We start from the raw sequence: 26,679 nt of genomic DNA on the forward strand, positions 1-26,679 counted from the left end.
CTCTCAATCATGTAATTAGTATCATGAACCAAAAAGAGATATGGGTTAATTGAGGTTAATATGATGAATATTTGATTTGATTCTTGCTAGAGTTTTAGATTTCCTTAAAAACAGGAACAAAAATCGTCAAGTTGGAAACAGCTTTTTGGATACCTAAACATCCTGTGTGGATTGCAACTCTTACATTATTTGATATGCAAGATTAATTTTGCATTTCATCCCTGTCAAAATAATTTGAATTAAAAGACAAGTTTGTGTCTGCAATATTTGTTTGTTGACACCATACTACAAACCAATCAGTGGATCTAAGGAAAATCAGACTACTATATGCATATTCAGCTAAGCCATGGGAATCTAGGAGTTTCTCTTACACTAACATCTGTGCAAGATGTACCTGTCCTGAAGTAAGACCTGGAACCAAAGCAGGCTTTCATAAAGGGCTGAAGCTGCTGTCTGTCAGAGGTGCGCCAGCTTGAACATCTGACATCACAGTCCATCTATTTTTCATAACCAACATCTGCTTGGCTTGCTACATTGTCACTATGATTTGCATCAGTTCCCCAGATTACATGTATGAAACCAGCACATGGAAGGTGACTAGAGTGGTGTGCACAAAGTGGCTTCAATCGGTGTGCTTTGGAATGGTGATTTTTACAGGGATGGGTACAGAAATAAGAATTACTTCAAATGCAAAAACTGATGGAATGCATTTCACATTCATAAAAGGTGAGGCGACTTTGACGCTGAAGCCTCGCAAATGCCATTACCTGGGGAAAACAAGTAGGCAGAAAAAAGGCTATCGACATTGTAATGCTATTAAGCTTTCGGCCACTGTAATATTCACCACAATATAAAAATGCAAATACTGGTCGCCCATAGAATTATGCCACCCCTCCCTCAGCCCCAAACATTCACTCACCAATGCAGTCAATTCTTGTTGCAGCATAAAAAAGCTATTTTCTTCTCCTCCATATGATTATGTAAACAAATGGTTTCATTTCTCCGGCAGAAATGCAGCTGATGCAGAAAAATTATCCCGTGAAATGACTTACTGACAAGGATCAGTCAATTCCATTCTGGGAATGCTGATTCCACACAATTTTTTTCTTAACTCTCAAAAAAGGCTTGTGTGTTTTTACTTAAAGTTTAAAAAAAATCATTGAGGATGAACTTTCAGATTAGCAATGCACAGAAAGTGCCTTAAGAGGGCATAATTATAGCTCACCATTTTGAATGTGACATAAGCATTTCAACCTGTAATATAAAAAGAACATGTTCCCATGTATTTGAGATCATTAAAAACACACTTAGGCTCTGTTTTCTTCACGTCTACACAGGAAGACAAGAAGTGAACAGGTGGAAGTGGATGGCTTGTGTGCAGGTGTGTGTGGGTTTCAGAGAGATTTGTGAAAGCTAGCTTTAAATAAAAGATTAACCTGCATGTCCTTGGCATGTTGTGAGAGCATCAGGCAGAAGTGGTTGCACAAGCAGGCATGAAGGTAGGCGAGCAGACGGGCGAATGGGGAACAAGAAAGACACCCAGAGGTGGCTTTTCTACCAGCTGAAGTCAGCCAGGGTGACAGACAAAGCTGAAGTGTCTCCGCCTGCCAGCATTCCCCTAAGCCTCACGCCATCCTGGCGTCATTGGATTTGACAAGAGCAAGTCCACAGGAAGTGGAGAGGATGCTGAAGACCTGCCTGTCTCACATTCCTCTGAGAGGTTCAAGTGCTAACACCTTGTCAGCAGGTTAGTCGGGATTCAAACAGGAAAACAGAGGTGAAAACAAATGCCAAATATTGTTGGTTTGAAGTGGATTTGTTCACATTTGATATATTAAAACTGATACAGAAGCATCACTGAAGGCAACCACTGTTTTGTGGTTACAAAAAATTCAAATGAATTTATGAATAATTTAACTTCTAAAAACCTGTTTTGTACTCTTCAGACTAGCAGAATGTGAAGCAAAAAGAGCCTTTTTATTCCCATCAGCATGACTACAGAACTCTCTCAGCTTGAAATTTCAACAAAGAAAATAACTCCCTAAATCTTAACTCACACAGAAATATTAATAAAAATTTCTAGAACTCAGAATTGGACCTGCTTGCTTTCATTTGTAGATATGCATGATGGATGAAGTGGAGCACAGGTGTATGCTTTAGCTTTTTTTTTTTTTTTTACAAAAAAAGGATCTCTTTAAATTTTCCACCCTCTCTTTCATAAACCTGGCTTAGTCTGTTAATGATTTGGATGACTGTTAGAGAGCATGAAGCCTCTTGGCGTTCCCTGCTGGAAGGAATCTGTGCTTTGTTAGCCTAAAAGTTTGCACGGGAAAATTGCACCCATGGGAGAGCAAAACAGGAATACACCACAGGGGGAAGATGGAGGGAGGGCAGGATTTATTTATAACATTTTGCGTTGATGCAAAGTCATCAGTTAGTCCTTGTAGCACAGAGTAGAGAAGTACCATAAATGGTTTAGAAGTGAGAAAGCAAACACTTCTGCCTTTCTTAGTCTCCATTTACTGTTTGAGCAGGTTTACAGCAATGCTGTTCATTTGAAACTCTCTCCAAGTATCTGTCGGTTCCTCACTGCTGCTGCTCGGGAAATCACACTTAAGGAACGAATCAGGTGAAGAGGGAACATGGTGATAGTGATGATGATAGCATGTGGTATCCCAGTGTTATTTTTGAACACAACATCCACCATTATCCTGGTGTACCTGACTCTCAGGCTCCATTTTGTGACCCATTACGGCACAAGAGGAAGATGGTCCTAAAGAGGAATCATGGAGCAGCAGAAATATTTGTAAGAGTGAGAGCCAAGAGTGTGGCTATCGCTCTTTCACAGTCAAACCATCCTTTCTAGCAAACCTTTAGTTTACAGAAAATCAAATTTAATGATTGTGTCACACATTATGTATCTATGCTTGTGTGTGTTTACCCTCTTTCCCTTGCCATTCCACAATGGGTGATCTCCACTGCCTGGTGCTCTTTAATGAGATTATCAAGAGTAGAGTGTCAGTAAGTAGGATCTAAAATGAAAGCCATTATGGAGCATTATCACAGAGCTGCACCCCCCTCCCCCTCCCCCCACCTCCAATCCATCTGCTGCATGGCCACCCACACAGCCACTACGCCCAGATTACAGCCGTGATTAGCACCGCAAAGTGCTGCTTAATTTAAACACCTCTGGAGAACATGTGGCACTTTGCTGCATTGCTGAGTCTCCACGCTTGAACACACTGAGGGCGAAGATGGATCTCTCCTTGAAGACATTGCATACTGTGAATCCCGTTTACTACTTGAATCAGATGAAACTAAGTTGAACTGTTTGGCTTCTGCATGTCTCAAGAGTTTCTGTCATTTAGTTTCTGACACGATATACTAAATTTATCTTTTTGTCACTATGTGTGCCAGGTTTTTATTTAAATTTGCTCATAAGTTTATTATTGCTATTAAGCTTTCCAAAGTAAAAGCTACAGTTTTGTACCTGTGATCTTGTCACGAACTAGCTTGCAGGACTCGATTTCACCGATGCTACCGAACAGGCTGCGGAACTCTTCCTGGGTCATGTTCTGGGGCAGGTAGTTCACAATGAGGTTTGTCTTGCTGTCGTCGTTCGTTGGACCAGTCTGCATGGGTGAGGGACAGCCACGGCTGTTGGTGGTTGGACCATTAGCTGTGGTGCCTCCTCCGCTGGGGCCATTTGTCACTGGAGCCTCCATGTTACTGATGATCTGAGAGGAGCAAAGAGGGGGAAAACAAGGAGAGGCAAAGCAGGAAAGAAAGACAGGAAGGAGGAGAGGGGAATGATGAGTTATTAGCAAAAGCTAAAAGTCCTGCCAGACAGGCAATTTGCAAACACTGTAAAACATAATTGCAGGCGGTGTACATGCAAAAAGTAAATTGATACATTTTATTTTTCACAAAAATTGCATCCAATGGAAATAAAATGCAACAAATGTTTTTATAAAAATGTGAAAATATCCCAAAGAAGCTTGGGGTTTTTAACAGATTTACACCAGAAAGTATTGTATCCTCTGAATAGTCGCTTCAACAAATAGTTTACAAATCAAATCAAATGCAGGATTAAAAATTGCCTGAAGTCAGACATATTGCATTTTGCGTAGTTCAAGTAACAATTCAATTTCCACTAACCTTTACCTACAACTTTTTAAAATTGTTTTTGAGCTTTTGTTAACCTATTATCTTCACAAATGATCTTGTTGAAAAGCCTTGTGATTTAGTTTCAACTTTTCAACCAATGATGTGGGACTATAAGGGTTAATATATTGCACTGCCTTGTCTCTGGGGCAGCCTGAACCATTACATTTTCCCCTCCGGGCTTTTTTATGCTAGTAAGAGTCTTTTCCTGAGAGGGGTACACATTCCAAAATGTGTTTTTTTTTTTTTTGTTTTTAATCTTTTTGGATAGAGAAGACTTCTTTTTTGTCATACAGGTAAAATATGTAATTCCCTCTTAACCATTTCTGCACTCTGACACCAACGACTAATTGCATTAAAATTTGAAGGCTGTTTGAAACTTCTGCTCTTGGCCTGAATTTGATGTCCAATAGTTGCCGTTTCACATCACAGCCTCTTTAAGAGAAGTATAATTAATTTTAAATAGATTTTCTAAACACTTTTTTTAAAAACTGGTGGTAGGTGACAACGATTTAAATAAAACACCTTCCAGCTGCAGCCTCCATAATGAGGCAAATAATTGGCAACTATTGTGGAGCACATCCTATTTAAAGTTTATAGATCTGAGGGTTTGACGAATTCAGGAATTTCTTGAATTTGGAATTTTTAAATCTTTTTTATTGGTCCACCCTTTAAGAAAATTATTTTTATTGAAAGACCACAAATTAAAGAAGATCAAATATTTACTTGGCCTTGTGTAAAAAAGCCAATAATTTCCATTGTATGTACATGCATTTTGCTGATATAGCATTAAAAAAAGGTTCCATTGCCTTTCCATGCAATAATACCATGGAAGTACTTTTAAGTAGAAGTACTACATGGCTGAGGATTGCGGTCATGTGACCAAAAATAATAAATAATGATTAGAAAAACAAAGATTCACAGTCTATGATGCTTCAGTACTTGCACAGACCAACAAGGTAAAGAAAAGTAACAAACAATACATTCAACATTCGGAAGTACAACAGACACAAAGAGACTGAACGGCTAAATATTCATGACAATGGAAACGCCTCTCTGAATGATTCTCTGGCAGCTGCTGAGGTTTGTGAGAGAGAACAGCAACACGGGCAGCCCTTCAGCTGGTGGTTTGATGGCTGCTGCTGCTGCTGCTGTGACAGAGGGAAGTTTGTATTTCCATATGTGGCTTCATAGAGCACCTCAGGATCAAAGAGTAACTGAGCTTTGTGTATGTGTGACAAAACATGGAAAGAAGTGCAGAGACTCGCATGAGGCTGGCTGCACTTTGCTTTTCAAGCAGAACACCCTGTTATTTATTTAATGCAAATGTTTATTCTGAGTCAAGAGTATATCGAGAGGCTATTCAAGTTATTTAATGAACAACTTGTTGTGTAAATGTGTGTGGTTTAAGATAGATGGATCAGTGGTTTCAAAAAAGAAGGAAAAATAAGATGGGAAATAACTTTGTTTGTATTTTTAACTAAAGGGTATAAATCAGGAACAGAATAGATGCACTGCTCATAGCACAGATTTTACTTCATGCCTTCCCTGTGTGTATTAAAGTGCAGTGATTCTGCACAAAGATAAACTAAAACATCTCAAAAAAGCTCTTTCTATGTCGTTTAGAGCAGTTTTGTGATACTGAGGCAGAAAGCACTTTACTGACCTAACAACTAACACCCAAAATTAGGACGCAAACAGTCTTTCGTCTGATTAAATTAAATGTGTAAGTTATCTCTCAGATCTTGCTTTTTCCCTGTTCAACTATTCAGCTTTCAGTCTATTTTTATCTGTTCTTAAGTGCAAGCAGAAAGACTGCACTTGGAAGCACGACTGGTTTCAGCAAAGGAGAACCGACAAGTCCTATTTCTCTCTATTTCTGGATTATCAAAAGACAAGACCCAGTGTTCTAATAATATAACTCAAAGCAGAATTTTATAATCTTAGTCCAGAAATAGTTTTCAAAACAAAATTAGACACAATGTTTGTGCTATCTAGCTTTATTCACCTCACTTTTATCTGTGCATCTACAGTATCTGCATGGGACAATAACAGTTAGCATACTGTCTTTTGTTCATCAGCATGCGATATTTGATAAAATACCAAAATAATTATATAGAGGAATGTGCTGGTTTTCAGAATATTTATATTTCTATCTAACAAACACAGTAAATAAAATGAATTTAAAATGTTTATTTTTTCATTTGTTGTCAAAAAGCTGGTGTTGAAAAACATTTGAACAGGTTTGGCTTTATTTAATTATGGCTTACTGTGATCATTTCCTTTCTCTATTAACATTTTTTAGCAGTGTTTCATGTTGGAATACCTCAGTTAAAATGCTCATCTTTTCCTTGATTTTAGAAGGTTCTCTAACGTTAAACTTCAAATTTATCATACTCCTCTTTCTCGATAAAAATGTTTAGAGGGAATGAACAAAAAGTGTCAGCCTCATATCTTCCTCCACCTTCTCATTTTAACACACACATGCAAGCACACATTTCTATGCATTCACAGTCTGTGGCATCTGCGGTGAGCGGAGGAGCACACACTCAAAGACACACACACACACACATCCACACAAAGCGAGAGAGAGGGAGAGAAAGAGAACAATGGCTCAAGCCCACAGCAGAAAACAAACAGACAGGGAGATGTCTAAAAGCTCTCAAGATGAGAGCTGCATGCAAATTGTTCTTTTGACAGTATCCTTCCCTGCTCACTCACCACTTCACCACAACAGAGATACCGAGACAGACTGAGAAAGACGAGGGGAAGAACGAAGAGGGCGGAGAGAATAGCATCTACTGCAGCCATAACAGAGTTGATTGGAGAGGGCCTTATTAAATCTGTTTACATTCCCTGCTGGGCTCCATTCTGTCAGAGAGACTTTCAACTCCACAGGATGTATTCTGAGGACTTTCTTTTTTTTTTTAAACACCAAAATGGCTGCCTCTAATTAACAGGAACCTGCCGAGTTTCAGTAGCCATTTCTATTCCTCTCCTCATCACTGCCCACCAGCATTCGTGCTGCTCAGTGATCCTCTTCATGTTGGTTGTGAACACTCTGGCTGTCCCTGCTTTCCCACTGTGCAGCTTGGTGCTGAGGACACAATTCTCTGCACGTCCTGCTGACTGGGCACAACACACAGCCCTTGTTGGCACTTAGTCTCAAGAGTTATAATTCAACTTGTGTATGGGACAGGCCAGCACAAGGCTTTTTGGGAATACTATGCAGTGGTTTGAAACTTGTAACACAAATAGGAGAGTATTTCTTGCAGTGGTAAGTTGAAAAATACCAATTTGTGATGGACTTTCTCAAACCTGGCATCTTTAAAAGAATAAAACTGGCCTCACTTCAATTGAAAGGCTGCAGTTATTTAGTTAAAGCTTTTAAAGAAAAATGCATTGAAGAATACTATTGCTGGAGAAGATTTAGAGGGTCTTTGAGAGCTAATGCAGAAGATAAAGAGCGATGAAAAGCAGAGAAGTAGTGAACAACTTGACTGAGTGTCTTTAGAGAAGTAGATGGTTTCTAGACATTTCTAACAGCAGAAAAGCTTCACGTCTACTTTTAAAGCACAAATATGTATATAAAGCTTTTCAAAAATGAAATAGAGATGTCCCAGATTTTAGATAAGAGTGCCACACTATCTGCTGACTATCTCATATATGTACAAAAAGCATTTCTCTCTCTGCACATCTTCCAATAGGCTTCCAACCCTAGTGCCGCCTGCTGCCCCCTGTCTATAGCCCCATCCATCAATCTCTGCTCCAGTTCCTCTTGTCTCAGTCAGCAGCATCACCAACCAGAGTGTATTTATGTACACAGTGCAATATCAGATCATATCACTTCATGGGTGTGTAAAATGGCTGGGCCATCCATTTGGCAGCAGTTGTCTCCTTACCATCTTTGGCTGTGTCAGCAATCCCTTCTCTGCCCAGCCCTGGAGCTGTGGGAGATCTGCCTGACGCCACTGTGTCTCTGTCGACCCCTATGGAGCGGAGCACAGGGAGGGAGGGACGCACAGCCCACCGTCAACATCATACACTCACTTTGCAAGGTTAGGGTTATGATGGGATTTGGGGAGAGAAGGGAGGTTGAGGTGTGTTGAGGATATGGTAACTCGCTAAAAAAATAAACACAAGGTATACCTTTACAGTCACCACCAGTGAAACTAAAACAAAGACCCATAACTCAGAATTATTTTTATGGTTAAAGCAAAAAATGCAATTTGTTTTTCAAGATATAAGTGGAAGTGATAATTAGGAATAAAAAATCACCTCATCTGCTGTTTTTAAGCGCTTCCTTTTGTCGAAAGCATAAAAACTGCATGTATGTTGAAACTGGCATATTGGTGTGGTGACTGCAGTGACCTTGGCAGGGCTTATAATGAGGGTTTCCCTCTTACTCTCTGAGGGTAAACAAGCGTCTGGTTGAAAAGACAGAAATGCCACAAATGAGCAGAAAGTCTGTTCTCTGACTCTACAGAGCAGGGGGCTTTAAATGCCTCCCAGCTATCTATGGATGCTACAACAGCCAATTTAGCAGGAGGGGAGGAAGTAAAGGAGGTATGACCTCTGCCTTTATTTAGTCCTTCAGAGAGATGAGGAGCGGGAGTGAGGGATCAGTTGGGAGGAGGAATAAAAGGCAGGGGTTGAGTAATGGGAAAGACACTTCCAATTGTTCAAAGGAAAGGCGAGGCAGAGGTGGGAGAGAAGAGACAGTCTATACATGTTCTGTTGTCAATGTGTCTTGTAAACTAAGACAGGAATGCATAATAGAGGTCTAAATGAGAGCGAACTGTCAGTTTGAGGGGAAGGAAGAAGATGGGGGAGGGGGGGGTAAAGAGGTCAAGGCAGAAGGAAGACTAGACATCCCTTTGCAGACAAGTTTAGATAAATATTCAGAAATATTTGGGATGATCATATAAAAATAATCAGTTGAGCTACTTCTCGTTTTAGGGTGGTGAAGGTCAAAGGTTTACTTTTAAATAGTGGTTAGATAAAACTGAAATCTGATTGGGACAAATAGGTTACCGACAATATGATTTGTTTAAATTTCAATAAGATTTTCAAGATTTTATCAGAACAAAAACCAGCCAGTGTAGGCAATAGCAGGGATGGATACATCCTCATAGAGCTATCATGGCTGCACTATATATAGAAATAGTACACTATATATGGCCATTTCTTTCTGAAAATGATATAGGGTACAAAAATAGTGGTAATAGATTGAATATTAGAAATAAGTGTCCCATCCATTAAGGTTAAGAATGAAAAGCTACCCTGAAAAAGGAAAAGTTAAGCAGAGGAAAACAGCAAAAATTATTTTTCACCCATTCTGTACTTTACATAGTAGTGATGATGAACTGCAACAAGCAGACAGTGTAGTGTTTTGGAAGCATGTGCAAATGTGGTGATAAAAATGTAAGAAGCAGCAAGCAGATGTATATGAGTCTCAATTTCAACATCCAACCTGGTGCAGGGGAGCAAAATGTCGGCAAAGTGAAGCTTACATTTCTTCCGAGTGTGTTTAAGTCTCTGCATCTCACTTTCGAAGTACCGTTCAAAGTGTTTAGGGCTCAACCATTCGATCAAAACAAATCAGTATCAGGTGACACACAAACTCAAGACACACATACACACACAGAGTTTAATCTTTCTTCATATGCTCACTGTCCTTGCGTTTATCACATGAAAACACACATGTGCCGCTTCTGATAAAATCTGCAGTGCAATTACATTCACCAACCACTGAGATGAAAAACCGCTCATGGATACATTTTCAATTATTCAGGGAATACATTTCAGTCGGCTCTCAGATGGTGGAAAAAGTTATTATATAATCAATACACTCTATAACGCCATTAATATTTGATGCCACAAAAGTGCTTCCTGTCTCCTCGGGCTTCCGGCCAGTGGTATCCGGGCACTGCAGTCGAAATAGGACAAGCTTTATCTGCCTACAGCAAGAAAGGGGAGTATACGTTTGCTTTTCCTTTAATGCTGGAAAGCACAAAAGAGACAGACTGCATCAAAGGTTATTGAAGTTTTCCTTTCTCAAAGCCCCACTGTATGCCATCTGCTGCAGTTTCTGACAGAAAATTTACATGATCAAGGAGGCCTGCCTTCCTTTTAGCATTGCCAGTGCTGTCGCTCCTCTTCTGCTTTTAGCCGATAAATCTACCATTTTATTATTGCTGGCTTGGTGGAAGCTGCTCCCTCCCCACTTCTCCTACAGAGCTTAGACAATCAATTTACTCTGACTTGGCCAGGATAGATAGAGGACTGCGGAGTACACGGTACGATGCAGGATCACTGATAGACAAACTCCCTGGCAGCTACAAAATGGAGCCAGCATCCAAGTATCTGACTTGTTAGACTGCATCAGCATCTTGTCTTAGGCATTATTTGTTCTTTTCTCAACTTTAGTTTTTTTCTTTACACAAACATTATTTGAGTTGTTAAAGTTGATGGATGAGATAAGACACTCCCAAAAAAAATGATGCCTGATCCTCAATTTATTTTCAGCTGCTGTGATAGTGAAAATCACATGTCCCCCTTTTTTCTACCTCCAAGCAGACTCAAACTCTCCTTGAGTGAAAGTAAAGCTGGACTGCAGTTCCTATCAAACCGACTGAGACACAAAGAGATTAATACGACTTTACTATCTCAGCTTCTCGGCCAGTCAAGTTCCGTGCAATGCTCTCTGCGCTATTGATTTTTATATTTCTTTTTCCTCTCTCTTTCTTCCTGGCAGTCTCCCTCTCACCGTCTCTCCACCTCCACCAGCCTCTTCCGAGCTCCGAAATGTCCTGCAGGTCAGACAGATGCTGGGCTGGATCAATCAGGAAAAGTAATCTGGGATGCCTCATGCACGCAACTAGACACACAGACACATCGCAGGTACTGGCACACACTCTTCCTCTGATGCACTCTGGCCTGCCTGCCTCCAGTCTCATCGATCTGCATCTACTTTACCAAATGGATTCTTCTCTTCTATCCTCCTCCACCTCTTTTCTCTCCGTGTGACTCAGAATAATAAATGTTCCAGACCGTGCGAGACGTGTATGTAAGCAATTTTTCATTTAACTTTGGCTTGACTTTTTTTTTCCTCCTCCCCCTCCTCTCTCCTTTTTCTTTTGTGATGTTTCGGTCCTTCAGTGAAATCGATGCAGCTTTCCCACAGATTCCCTCGAAGCCTTGGGGTAATCGGCACACACTTGCGTAAGGTCAAAGGTCAGGGGATGATAGAATGGGGCCAATTTCAGACGGGTATACCCAACAGCATTCACATAATAATAAAAAAATTATATCTCATTGAAAATTGTTTGCCAAATATCCTGATGCTCAGGCACACAAATGGCACATGTTAAATTACACACACACTTGATCCAGATTTACATGGCCCAATTTATTTTTATCCTAACTTTTTATTTTAAAAAAAATGGTTTTATTCTGCTTCATGGGTGGACAAAAGATTTAAAAAATATATTTCATTTACAATGACCTGCAGTGCTTTATACATGCAGCAAAGAGTCCCATTTTCCCTGTCACACACACACACCAGTCTCCTTTGCTGAGCCAAACTGTAGGCGGAACTGGAGCCATTTGTCCACTGGCTGAATCCCAACTCTGCACCAACGTATGCAGAAAATTGGTGAGCATCTTGACCCTAGAGATGACACTTCAATTTGTGCGGCTCCAGTGACTGATGCTCTGCAGTTCCTCCCTCATGGGGGTGTGAGATCAGCTTGACACCTGCCTAGCAGTTTGGCCAAAGCCTGGAGCACGAGGGACTGGGCCTTGGAGTGAATGCCTGGCCTGTCAGCCCAAGTCCCTGTCCTTTAGCCCAAGCCCTGGCCAGGCCTCTTCGGTCCTCATCACCGTTCCTCTAGTTTTACTCCGGTGCCAGTAACAATCCCTCGCTTTCTGCCCTGTACCCCTATTTCTCGATCAGACTGCCAGCTGCAAGTCAATGTGGTGCCATCTTTTTCCCTCGAACAGAATCAAATCCCCATCAACAGCTTGCAAGACTTTGTTTCACTTCCCGTTGCCTGTACTTCCATTTACGGCTCAAGTTAAATCAGTAAGATGTCTTTTCTGTGCATTGAGGCCTGTAATCCTTGAGCATGATGAATGCAGTAATCAGTTTTGCCACTTAGAAAGGTAATTTTGGTAGATGAAAGAGACTACATACAGTTTGGTGGGTTAAACCAACACCATAATAAATCACTTTTCATTGTAGAATTTGTGCTTTCCTTCGGTTTTCATTCTTGTCACTTTTGGCTAGACCAGGACAGAGGCTAGAGGATACATAAAGTCAGCAATGCTAGGAGAGCAACTGAGTCAGCTGCATCATGTGCAATGAGCGAGGACACCACCTCCACGAGTGGCTGGTAGGTGAATGAGGCCGTGCACCTGTGCAGGCAACCAGCCATTATAGTGGAACTGCATTCTATCTTTAGCAAAACACACTAAGTTGCACCGGTGCACAGAACCTAGAAAACATGTGCAACTGTGCACAAAAGCACTCCATTTCACTACTGAACTGCATACCTGTTACTGTCTGACTGCATGTGTTGGATCAGAAAGAAGCGGTTCAGCAGTGTTATGATACTGCAGCCAGCTAAAAATGTCTGTGGCATGCTTGAGCCTGCAATAAAAAAAAATAAAACAAACTTACAGAAGAGCAGCAGAATCAGAAACTTGTAAACTCCTTTGACTGAACTCAATTTTCACCGTAATTCACAGTAGGAGTTCTAATTAAAACTGGTTTGAGGCTGGAAGTGGTTATATTGGATTTGTTGAAACAAGTACTTTAAAAAGCTATAAACAGCCTGAAGGTGTTATGATAAGAACAATACCTACAACACAGCACTTCCACTGAGAACAAGAGAGAGGCAGAAAACATGCCTGGCTGCTAAGCAGAGGCAGAGCTCCACCTAATCTAATCACCGTTTCCCCCATCAGTTTCATCTCTCACACATCCTGATTGTGTGTGTACGTTTCTGTGCCCTGCAGCAAAGGCATACAGCTACACCGCAAAGACACCAACTGACCATTGTACTCAAGAATTTGTTTCGCAGCCCTGGGTACAACATGAGTGTATGTTAGTGTTTGCCCAGGCGTGCTTATATAATGTGGTTATTGATTTGCCTCTGAGCTGGAGCTCAAATAATCTAATAGCTACGAGGGAAAAGGAAAGCCGTCTGTCATCTGTCTTAATGAGTTAACAGTTTGAAAGAGGCAATGGATAACTCAAAACTACATGCAGTTGTTGAAGAGGCAAATCCATTGCTGACAGAGCAACAAGCCAAGACTTAAAAGTGTAAGTTCAGATCTTTTTAGGTGGGGTTCTGTGGAAAGGTTATCAACAATTACCTTGTTATAGATAGCTCTTTCAACAACCTGTTGGAGAAATATGTAAATTTGACCAAACTGATGAGCTACTGGCTAATCTGAGTGAGGCCAAGACCAAAATGGATTGCTGCCCCCATAAAAAACTCAAATTTCTCAGTTCCATAGTGGTTCATGTTCTTCACATAAATTTCTATGGTTGCCTGCAAGGGCAACTACCAGCAGCAGGTAGCTGTAGCACTTTCAATGCAACCTGGAGCACATCCTGCAGGACTACCATAATATTTCTGCTGGAATAACTGCATAATGCAAAACTGACTGTGATGTAAAGGTTAATAAAACAGTCTCTGCATTAACCACGATGAATAATCTAAGACTGCAGTTGTTTTAAGATGCAGCAATCTGCTTTTGGTCCTAGCCCCACTGGGACTAGCCATTAGCTCATCAATCTGGCCAGAATTAGGACCTATCTTAACTACTACAAATATTTTTTTAAATTATATATATTTTTTGCCTATCTATATTTTGTCTTCATCGCGATAGTCTAACATAAACACTAAAAATGCCCATCTTGCATTATTAGGTCGTTCACTTTAATGACACATTTACATACTGAGAAAGAACATGCTTCACTTGGCTAAAGACTCCCCCAAAACTCTCCTTTTAGAAAAAATACAGATTAGTTTTCTTTTAGTTATTAACAGCATAAATCAAAGCTTGACAGCAAAAATAGCATCCCCTGTCCACACGGAGGCACCAAAAATTGAGGTTCGGAACATCTCCACTTTTGAAAGTGTTTTTAAAAACATCAATTTTTCTCACCAAACTCAGTTTGTGTGTGGACAGGAGGTGCAAATGCAGCAGAAGATGCTAGTTTTAAAAACATCCAGAGTAGTGTAGGTAGGGTCTTATACTTTATTTCGCTAACTGAGGTGATTAAAGTGCTATCTACAACAGGTAAGACAATAATTGTTCATAACCTTTCCACAGAACCCAACTTCAAAGGATCTGAACTATCTATTTAACATTTAGCAAGCAAAAAAGTTGATTTACACTAATCACTGCATAGCTAATTTAGAGTTTAACTTTCTTATTTCTGATTGCATTCCTCTCACACCAACTTACACAGATTAGATTTTCACTAAAAGATAGCTTCTGCTGCAGCAGGAGGAGAGGAGAAACAAAAGCCCATGTATAACAGCACAGCTAACAGCCGAGGCCTGCGGCACACCAGCTAAACCATTAACTGTGGCGTGCATTCAAATGAGCAGATAAATCCCCCCTACTGCTGTATAGTGCAGAGTAATTGAAATTGCCCACAGGAGGCTATCTCTGCTCATATACTGTGGCGTATGCCATGGAGACAACGTAGAAAAGGTGGTGGCTGATTGCTAGAAAAAAAGAAAATTCTACAGCAGTGTGAGTCTGACAGCATGAGCAGGAGAGCTGAGCATCTATGGTGTACAAAGACAACCAAAATCTTTTTTACCCCCCTGTTTTCTCATGTCTATTCTCCCTCTACACTCAATGAAAATTTATCAGGTCCTGATCATGCCTGCTGTTGATGTTTATCAGGCTTGATAAGCAGTGAATGTCACTTTATTTGCATTTCCATCTGGTTAAAATGTGCAGAAAGGAGAGCAATCCTCACTACTGGAAGCAACTATGCAATGACTATTTATTATCCACATTTCTGTCATGACAAACATAACTATGATCAGAATTACTATATGTCCGATGACACCATTTGGGACTTAACTGAGGAATGAGCTTCTGTACAAAATCAAAAGGGCAAACTTCAGACTAAGAAGTGGAAACATGCAGTAGGTTTTCTTTTTAACTGAGTCAGCTTAGACATTAGGGTCTTTATAATGGGTGGCCATATCACTATAATTTATTGACCATAACTGATTAATAATTTTACCTTCCATATCCCTGCTGCTCACCCTGCTGTCTTGGCAACTTTTGAAATGATCCCAAATCATAGTCCACACTTTGTGGACATGGGCAAAACTCGATTATTTTTATGATCTAGCAAATCTCTGAAATAATTTATTTCAGTTGGAGTTGTAAATTGCTTTTAAATTGAGAAAGACCTAACTAAGGAAAATTAAGTGTTACGATTTTTGAACACTGTGAAAAGGTACATTTTCATTTAAGCAAGGACTTCTTTTTATAAACCGGAACTTAACAAAAAAATTAATGAACTTGTCAAAAAATGTATCAAGTGTTAAACGGATGAAAAAAAAAAGGCCCCAGATAGAAACAAACTTTCATATAATTGTTGAAAATATGAAATGTCATGCACAGGTAAAGTTGGATTTAATGTGAATGTCCTTTATATGATAAATCATTGCTTGTAAAGGTACAATTTAGTTTTAAGTACAGTGTAAAATGAATATTTTTACACAAAATAGCCAGTCTTTATCACTCCTATATTAACATGTCTATTGATTAGTTGTGGTCCAATTCAGACCTCAGTTTTTGAAACATTGTCCTGACGTGTAGGATGATTTGTTTTGTAGATCTATCTAAAATATCTTTCACAGAAACTGTTTGGAAAAGGGAAAGGTTTTTCAAAAATATGTAACAGGAGATTGGATGAAGTCTATTAACTTTAGTCAAATAGGTGAGCAAAGAGCCTAAGAGCTGCCATTGTTGAATGTCAACACGCCTACCAGTCTATATATTTTATTGAATAGAAATGGGCTAAACTTTGTTTTTAACCTCACAAAGGCAACCGTCTCAGCTCTCGGTGTAACTGTTACCATACTGCTTTGGGCTATACACTTATTACTGGTGAATTTCATAAGAGGATCAGCAAATCTGATCATTTCTTTTTCTGCTTTGCAGAATATAGAACCGTAACACAATAAACGAGTTAGGATTTAGCTAAAGTTAAAATCACACCAGAATAACTGACAGTTGATATAATTTAAAAAACCTAAACAAAAGACATTAAATATCTGGGGGGGGGGTTCCTCTATGATGCTTCTGATCACCTGCATATTTCATCTTGTATTCGTATAGATTCATGTCCATGAATGGGCTCCAAACAAACACGGGATACATGAAGTAGCCATCAAAAACATGCAAAGCATTTTTAGTGATGAAGGAGTTACTGCACTGTTTTGTCTGCCCCCTAATTCTTGTATGTCTAAAGTCACATACTGAGGATGCAGTTCATTTTTAAGTTTAACTTTTTATCACTTGTCTTCTCAAAAGCATTATCTCATTAATTAATAATGAAATACGAGTGGTGGCGAGAGCTGTTGGGTGGATACTTGAGTCATGGTTTTAGTATGAATCATTACACACCTGCACAGCGAAACAATGTTATGCGAGATTCTTTCTTTCTAGGCCCAAATGTGTCTTTTACCAACCACAAAGCTGCCATTTTGTAGTGTGTTTACTTGCATGTTGAATCTATAATTCATCCGGCTACAGAAATATATAAATGTTTAATGAATGGGAGGCGATGGGGCTTGTCAAAAGCGTGACCTTGAAACGTCCTTTAAACATCACACAGCAACAGCACTGGGGCCAGTTAAGCTGCCAAAACCAAACAACATGAACACAAGCGCTCTAACTCACACTCAGCCTGTCTGCCTGCTGATGCTCTCCGCTGCTTTCTGTTCCCTTTTTTTTTTTTCCAGGGATACAAAATGCAGATGAGACGAGTCAGCCGCTTGTGCACAGTCTCAGGAGAAACTGCCAGTCAAATTCAAACATCTGTATGAATACCAAAACACAAAGTGGAGGATATGAGGGAGAGAGTGGATCGAGAAGAGGGAAGCAGTAAAGTAGCTGGGAAAGCCACTGCTCCTCTCTTCTTCTGTGGTTTTGACTGAACAAAAAGCTATATACACATGAATACCTCTTTCCATCCACTGTATTTTCCATCGGGATATTTATTCTAAAAAGCAGCGATGCACAACAAGGGCTCGGTCTTGTGTTTGCTAGTGGGCTGAGGCGCAAACACTCCCCAGCTGATTATGTGTCTGTCTGTAGCAGTTTGAGCTGCTGCCAAAGGAATTAGGTCTAGTATTTGTGAATGCTGCTCCCCTCGCAGCAGAATGCCTCGCCATGCCTCTTAGATTTCCAGCTTTTTAAAAAGGAGAGAGAGAGAAGAAAACCCCCCAACATTTTAAATAAATGAAGGAAATCACTGTGGAAGCCTATTTAATTTTTAACGTAACCATTTTGTGAGTCTTTATGTGTGTTTAGGCTTCGCACAAAAGGAATATTTAAAAAACCAAAGCGTGCTAATTGGGACAGAGATTTTTACAGCGGCTTCCTATTCAAACAGGCTTTTGGCTCATTAAATACTTCCATCCAGCTTTTGTTTAAAGGAAAGTGGAAAAGACATTTAAAGATAATAATATTTTGATACATCTATTCTGACACTGTACTAACATAACACTGATAGATATTATGAACTATAAGATATACTGAAACAGTGAAAAACCTGCTTATAGTGTAAGTAGCTCTCTACTGTCAAATCATAATGAAATGAACCTTGCACTTTACAACAGAGGTTGTTTTTTTTGCAAATTTTCAGTCATGTACAGTATCTGTCATACAATATCATGACATTTGTTTAACTTTAAATTGCAGCTTTAGTTTAATTATTGCATGAACTGACAAACTAGTGTAAATACTATTATGGATGAGGTGTTATCACTACATATCAAGGATCGTCATCCTCATGGGGACATTTTAATTTTCATAGTTTCTCTTTACAAGTAGGGTGTCAAACACCACTGAAGGAGAGAAAAAGATTCATACATTTATGCATGACATCTACATTCACATTACAAATATAATCAAACTAAATTACATTTTTATCACCTCGATCTTTTAATTTACATTAAAACCATTTGTACTTTGTGGTCAGTGGTTGCAGTGAACATGATGTTGCAGCAGGTTGATTATTCTGCATGCATGTAAATAAACAACGCGATATATCATGAGAGCATAAACACATTATTGATCCATTTGGATCATTCCGGTGCTCAGCTTACATATGATTTTTAAAAAGTATTCAGAGCAGTAGGAAAACAGTAAAGTCTTACCAAGTAGTAAAAACTTGCAAAATGTCATTGTGTTTACAACTTCACTCGTGTTTATGTTTTGAAAATCAGTACAACACATTCACTCCGCGCCGAAGATCACTCACCCATCCACAAACCGCAAACAACTGACAAATAACCATGATCGCTTTTTATTTATTTAATTTTGGTAACTATCAAATTAGCCATTCACCATTTTGCAATTTCCTCCTGAACGAAAAAAAAAAGACAACTGTAGTGGGCAGAAAGGCTTAAAGAAGAATTAGAAGCTAGTCTGAAATCCGTGAATCAAAACAGGGTTATCCAGTTATAATTACAATAAAGTTGTGTGTGTTTTTATTTTATTACTGGACTATTTCTGTAATATACCTGGATATTGGTCATAAAGTGTACATAAATAAACAGCAGGGATTTTATCCACATTTCAAACATCTGAAAATTATTTATTGCTAATTGTTCTTTTCTGGGGTCCCACATCCTTTAAACAAACAGCATGGTGGGGATAGAACCATGAATAATAATATAAATCAAATCTACAGTGAGTAAGTCACAGAGAGATAATGTTTTGGACTGAGGACCCTATTAATAAATTAAGAAGTTACTGCTCCTCTGCCTAAACATGTCTTTCTATGTTTTTCCACACTGTGTGTAACTTTTGGGTTTAATCAGCTTCTAGTAAACCCCATCAATGTGTATCTGGACACATGTTGGCAGATGGTCCTACAAGCATGCTTAAAAACGTGAACAGAGCACAAAATATCACATCTTTTTTTTTTTTAATAAAAGCTCCTTTATCGCACTGTTACTTTTGCTTTCATGTTGACTTATCAGACAATTTATTCTTCATTGTGTTCTTCGTTTTGGTTTCTCAAACCTGCATTTACTGCACTCTTATCTCATGTTTTTTTAATGTTCAGTAGCATTTAAATCACTTAGCACATAGTTTGTGCACAGTAGCTAATAAATTCCAAACACACCACACCCTGTTAGCATTGATGTGTAACCTTGGAGCGCATGGTGTTCTGCCTCAGGGTAATAGGGCTACTGCATGTGTGGATATATACATACATAATGTGCCCCTTCAATATTGATGAGCATTTAACTTTTCTAACTTCCTTTGCCACGCTTCTAGTATGTCCATTTCTTTCAAACACTGCACATTATTACTAATGTCATCTGCACATATGATACAGTCTTTCTCTAGTCACGCCTGCCTTTGTACATCATTAGTCATATATTCATGCTAGGCTTTCACACCTCTGCTGACATGAGGCTGAAACTCCCAGTGTCTAAGACTACAGAATAGTGAAGCAGAAAGAGCCTGCAGCCACATCACCAGAGAGGAATCACCTTCTTTTCAGTTTGCATTTTGATGACATTTAACGGAAAATAGCCTGCACACCCGAAAACCTGTATTTGCTGACAAATGTTATTTATGGAAATGCAAAAATGAGTCAGTAAACTGTAAAAAAAAAACAAAAAAAAAAAACAAAACAACAAAACTAGACGGATGCGTGTAAAATGCAAAATCGTGTTACAGACTTTTAAGAATGGTCGAAATGATGAAATACGAAGGTCTTACTGCCTGTGACAGGTGAAAGCGACAGGAGGATAAAATGGCTGCTGGTTTTATTAGTAACTCTTACTTTGTTGCGTGCATGTGATGGATGGATGGATGTTAGGGCAAGTCTCAGGGTGGCGAGAAAAGCAGAATACTTGGATAGCTCGTAATCACAGCTCTCGTGCTGACACACTTTAACACATCAGTAAGAGACATGAGATTATAAAAAAGAGAACACAGAATAAGAATCTACAGTAATTCAGAGATTTGCTTTATTCCAATTTATCTACTCTATATTTCTTCACTTACACAACACATGGGCAAACAAACTCAGTGTACACAAGAGGCCTGTCTGCTAGGACTTCTACTCACGTAACTTACACGCAGTATTTTAGATACAGTTTCTCTAGCATGTTAAAATTCATTCAGCATGAAGAATGTGCAGTCCACCTCTGCTGCAGTCAAACAGGCAGGTAAATAGATTTGCTGCTGCAGAGTTGTGCAAAGGCAGAGAAAGGGGGGGATACTCACAGCCCTAGCTTTAACATAAAATGGGTGCTGTTCCTCTGTTTAACTCATCCCTTCCTCTTTTCCCCTCCCCGGATTTTCTTACCTCGACTCCTGCCTCCACACATGTATCAGCATGATACCTGCCTCTGTCCCTGTCTTCTTCTATTTCTTACTCAGCCCTCAAATCTTCAATCTAACCCCCTTGCTGAACCCTACTTCGCTGCGAAAAGGAACTTAACATTCTGCATGTGAAACAGCTGACTAGTATCACTGCACTGGCCGTACGCAAAGAGTATAACACACACTGACGGTGGGTGACAGTATACTACAACCTCCTCAAGCTGCTGCAGAATGCTCAAAATGAAGTATAGTGTCAGGCCGCCTGTAGCCTTTCTTACCATCTTAAACCCATTCCACTCCATTTGGGAGATGCCAGCCGTTGTCTCACGTTCCCTCTCTCCTCAACAACTACACCAATGCCTGAGAAAAGAAACCCTCCTACTCTTAACTCTCTCTCCCTTGCCTCAGTCTTCTCCGGCACTGTCTCCTTGTCCTTTCCTCTCCCTCTGACTCGGCTTCTCCTCTCGTTTCTTCCAGGATCTTAGCTAAGAGGTGTGTGGAGCAAACATTGCCTTCCTCCACAGATGCTGTGAGGAGAATGATGAGTCTGGAGGAGAGTGCTGGGCTGCAGCAAGACTCTCCCTCCCTCTATCCTCCCCCCACCCCCCCTCCTCCTACTCCTCCCAACCTCCCGCCCAGTCGCCTGCTCAGCTGGAAGGTCAGAGCCCTCCCCCTTCACCGGAGGAGCTCCCTGCGATTGGCGGCTTGTGCTGCCCGTCTTCTCCTCCCCGTCCCTTCCCCTCCCTTCAGCGTTAACACCTTCGCTCTCAAGCTGGCTCGGAGCTCTCCTCGGCACACGCCAACCTCTGGCTGCTTTGGCAGAGAAAAGGCTTTCTGAATCCCAGCAAGGCAATCAATCGCAGCTGAAGCCTGCGTGTTTGAGTGAGCAGAGCAGCGCAGAGCAGCGCCGAGTGATTGCAGCCTCGGGGCGTTATGGTAATAGGATGCCTGCGCAGCGCAGTGTATATAAATTAGCTATTATAGAGAGTATAGTAAATCCTCTGTACGTTACATGAGTGAGCATACACACTAAAACTCCTCCTTTACGCGCAGTCCCTCTCCCTCACACACATATGACTTTGAAACAAACCATCAACGTGATTAGATTTGGGTGCGCAGAGACTGGTAATTAAGTTTAAAGAATAAGAGTCCTTAAAAACCTCACTAATCCAGCCTCACAACCACATCACAAAAAAAGGCAACACACCTGTCTAAGCAGGTCCCGCTTTAGGCCTGCGTTATAATAAACTAATTAGCAACAGCTTTATTTTGTAAAAAGGGACTAAAACAGCAGGTTATACGGTTGCGTGACTATAAAGCTGAGGCGCAGTGAGGGACAGACAGGCAGAAAAGCAACCTGCTGCTTGTGTGTCGCCTACTCACCATGACCATTCTTCTGTCAGGATGGCTGGAGCGTAAAGGTGTTCTTAGCCGATAAACTTACAAAAAAAAAAAAGCTGGCGAAGTGAGTCCTGGGAGTGTTGAAGTGGATGAATGAGCCGAGGAGGTGGTGCTGTAGTAACAGAGGTGTGGAGGGGGGAGTAAAACAAGTGAAGCGCGTGGGTGTGGAAGACCTGTAGCCGCCTTCCCACGCAAAAACCAAAACAAGCAACTTGCGTATTGAAATACATGAAAAGGATTCTTAAAGGAAGCAAACGCCCCCTTTACCTTTCCCCCCCTTAAAAAAAAAAGCCAATTGTGGATTGTCCAGTCACCTGGAGGTTCCTGATTGGTTGAGGAGGCGCGGACGGGGCGGGGCGCTCCTGGATGAGAGTGGAGGAGGCTGGCTGGTGGTGGTCCACGGGGGGGTGAAGCATCGTGTGGGGAGTTAAACTGCCACAGAGCAGTTAAAACGATTGTATATTTGTGTATGCACATAATTATCTGTGTGTATTAACTGTGCATGAGATCAGAATGCGTTGGGCGTTTAGTTTATGCGCCTCCACGTCCCTTCTTTGTCATTAACTGGGAAAGGCGTTGTCTGCATTTTTACTGCTGTGCATGCAAGCCTTGTGCAGCCCTTATACTGGGCTGGGAAAAAACGGCAGCACCATTTTATTGCTGTTTTATTTTCACCGCACCAAAAAGTCCCCTCTAGAAGACTGATGCTTGTTTGGCACACCCAGTCTGCTTCAGCTCTTTGAAAGCTGTTCATCAGTGCAAAATGAAATGAAACATAAACAGAGCAGAACCTATGATATTAATAATATTTGTGACCATTCTAATTATTGACCTAGTAAATCACAATCTTCAATGCAGTCTGTTTATTTACCAAGAACACTCTCCTTTAATTTATTTTCTAGCAACAATCCGTGTTATCCTCCAGGACTTTACCTCAGGCAGACAAGAAGAGGGAGCTCTTGCCTCTTATAAACACAGTTACCTGGCAGGCAGATGTACTCAGCTGAACTTTCACATGCACATATATTTATACACGCATACATCCCAAATTTACTGCAAACACATGTCGCTTCAATCCATATACTGCATGATTAACCGCATATTCTCAAAATTCACTCAAACACTGCTTCACAGTCTTACACAAACATCTCATGCTGCAGGCATAAACACATATTCTCATTTAAAATGACTGCGGATCAAAACATTACAAATTTAAATCTAATTGTAATAAAAATTCTGTATGTGTTCCACGCTTCAATTAGGGAATGTTGGCAGGTCCATGCTGATTTAGTTTTAGATCAATCTTAGTTGTAACATTGAAGATGTGGGCATCTATATGTCTTTAAGATTATATTTAATCTAAAGAAATGTGAAACACGAGTGTGAAATTCCAGGTTAACGTTATATTTATGGATTTTATAAAAAATAAAGTCAAGGTTAATTAAAAAAACAACAACCAGCAACTGCGGAGCTTGGGAAAAAATTATAGTTTTTGGACTTTGAACATTTGGAGCATAGCCTTAATAATAATTTTTTTAAACAATTAACATCAACAGCTATGATTAGGGCTGCCTAATATCAGAAACACATATTTTTCTTGAATATCGGGAAGACAAGATCAGTTGTGATAAAACCAGTTGTCATCACAACGTTTTCCAGGTGCTTTAATATCTCAACCAGCATCATCTTAATCTGCTGTGGGCAGCAGGTGCAGTGAGTCCATCTTTTTGGCCAAATGCAGAGAGAGAATGCATGGCAGAATATAATGATTTATGTTTTGTATTACTGATAGTCCACATACTGATAATGTGATGAGGATATGTTTTTGATATATCCTGCAGTCACCATAATGACGTTGTTTTTCTTTCGCTGCCCCCTTAGTCGCAACAGCAAGTGAACTTGCACCGGAAATTTGACAAGTATTTTACATCAGATGCCTTTCCTGACGCAACCTGGGCTCAAACCTGCAGCTTCACGATTACAAAACCGTGGCTCTGACCACCAAACTACCGCCGCCCACAATCATTAAAATGCTAAATATCAAAAACATTTAAACAAAAAAATATATATAAAAAATGATTGCAGTCCTACTGACATGTTAAATTCTGCAAAAGACTTTTTAACTGATGGTGAACCAGTTATTTTAAATCCCATCCTGTATGAGATATTTGTGACTGGATACTAAAGCTAAAAGATGCTCTCTGTAACTCACTGAAGGCCCTGTCATATATATATGTGTGTGTGTATATATATATATATATATATATATATATATATATATAAACTTTACACAATAAAACTTTGGCAATGCATTAAAAAAGAAGATGCACAAATGATCTCCCAACTGAACACAAAGAAAATAAAAAAGGAAGAAAAAGAAAATCAGATGTTCAGGCTGACAAAAAGGCAGAAGTGAACAACAGCTCCCCAGATTCTCTGCTTCTTCTCTGACCTCTCCACCTGTCTGGTTAGCTACCACTAGCTAGCTAGCCTAGTGGAACCATGTGCCTGACATACTAATGAGAATCTCTGCTACACCCTGAATTATAACAGAGTAGTAGACACACACACACAGGCATAGACACACTCATACAACGGGGAAGGAGGCTGAACAAGCCCACTATTGTTTCATATAGAAAAAAAAATGCTGGCACTTGCAGTCTACAAGCTTGTCTTACTGTATGTAACAAAACAGAGAGAGTAATACAAAATGAAACACAATGAAAATGGATTAAAATAGAAATGTGTCTTTTGTCTCTTTTCTTTTGTCGTGCTTCTTTATCTTTTCTCCCGAGCAGGGGGAAGCAAAATTTGCAGCTGAATGGTTCAGGCAACAAACCCTCAGTCTTCTATCCATCTTTTATCCTCTTGCTCTGACCTTTTAGTTTAATAAATGCTTTGGGTTGGACCCGAGAAAAGACACTCTCCATGCCGCAGCCTCTAATATGCCCAGCCAACCCGTGTTTTTATTGTTGATCTTTTTTTTTTTTTTTTAATTCCCTACAGTAACGAACCAAACACTAACTTACTCACAAATCACATCAGACAATTTTTTTTTATTTGGCCTTTTTGTGTCTTTGTGCTCTCTCCCTTCACAGCGAAATAAAGTGGGTGATTGTTTCTTGCATCTCATAATGGACATAGTTCGGAGGTTTTCTCTCCCCTCAATATGATCCAAATAACCTTTTCTCTAAATGAGAATATGATTTGAAAGTGAAAATAGTCTCTCACAGTTGTCTTGCATGGTGTGTTATTTCACTATATTGCTCCACAGGATGATGATTTTAGAAAGCAGCAACAATGACTGCCACTACTCAGTAAATTAGCTATAAACACAATATGTTTTTTCCACCATGTTGTGCTACAGAGTGTATGTAGCTGTGACACAAAGATGGAATGATATTATTCCGGCATGTAAGTTAACAGTACACACTGTACTTTATAATATTGTGTATGGTTTAATCGTTCAATTAAAGGCATCCATGTTAAGCTACTTCACAGCTTGAATCAGTGATACTGAATGCTAGATTTGGTCTCTCTTATCTCATGGTCATTAATTTGGGTTAATGATTAAAAGAATTTTAGTGGCATTTCCATTTTGTCAGGCAATGCAAAAGAAAAAAGAGAAAAAGAAGCATAGTGTTGATTGGATGCATTATTTGGCCTTTAGGATGATGACTGATGCTAAACAGTCATTTAAAGAGATAGATTATAATTTTTTTTTTGCTCATGCACAATTTGGAAAGCTAAAAAGCTTTTGTGGCTTTAACCCAGGAGGGCCAAAAAGCAATGTCAGCAATGTGGAACCCCATCTCAGTTATTGGATGTGGCTTATATCCACAAATCACACACACAGAATCATTGCAAACTCCACAAACACACACACAAATATGCAGTATACTCATCACACGTTCAAAAGCAGATTTGACTTTTTAGCAGTCATGCTCTGACACTAAGCACTGCAAAGGTGGAGCCTTTAAATTGAACTCTTGCTTGTAACTCTCTAAAAGCAACAAGCTGACTAATTTTATTGAACTCCTCTTGCCCTCCAATTTGCCCAGCTTCCTTAAACCTCCTGTTCATAGACTTTAATAGATTACTTGCAGGCCATGTTGTTCCTCTTAATGCAGTGATGCATCTGCACACCGTTTTTTTTCCACTTCCTGATAAATTTGTTTGTTGATACTGAATGTAAAGCTCAGGTCTCTGGATGTGATGCTGTATAACAGCAGAACGTAAGAAGTGTGAAAGAGAAGGTAAAGAATAACGTGCACAGTGCAGCGGGTCTGGTTTAAAAATGCAGAGTGCACACAGTGATAATTGTGGGTGCTCTCGGTTTGAGTCTTGTTAACTGTCACACGCGGTGTTTCAACACCTGTCTTGTGTTTCACTCTGCATAATAAGGCTTCTATTTAAAAGGAGGAAAAGTGAAGACGCCAGCTGAGGTGTTACCTTGGCGCGCTGGAAGAAAATACCTCGATTATTAACAAGGGA

The 26,679-nt window shown here is 39.9% G+C and overlaps 1 protein-coding gene across 9 annotated transcripts in view; it reads right to left on the reverse strand.

Moving 5' to 3' along the window:
* The window catches only part of elavl4 (ELAV like neuron-specific RNA binding protein 4), a 70,771-nt gene that overhangs the window by 34,287 nt on the left and 9,805 nt on the right, over window positions 1-26,679 (reverse strand). For 5 of the 9 annotated variants that reach the window (XM_017407191.3, XM_017407189.3, XM_017407190.3 and 2 more), the window contains exons 2-3: window positions 8,067-8,153; window positions 3,491-3,737 (exon numbers count right to left, since the gene is read on the reverse strand). In XM_017407191.3, the coding sequence (XP_017262680.3) occupies window positions 3,491-3,737; window positions 8,067-8,153 (334 nt within the window). Of the gene's footprint in view, window positions 1-3,490; window positions 3,738-8,066; window positions 8,154-21,062; window positions 21,335-22,167; window positions 22,329-26,679 lie in introns of those variants that run through there. The other 4 variants (XM_017407195.3, XM_017407194.3, XM_037974266.1 and 1 more) reach the window with 4 other exon arrangements.

This window comes from Kryptolebias marmoratus, linkage group LG24 (assembly GCF_001649575.2).
Source record: "Kryptolebias marmoratus isolate JLee-2015 linkage group LG24, ASM164957v2, whole genome shotgun sequence".
NCBI classification, from domain to species: domain Eukaryota; kingdom Metazoa; phylum Chordata; class Actinopteri; order Cyprinodontiformes; family Rivulidae; genus Kryptolebias; species Kryptolebias marmoratus.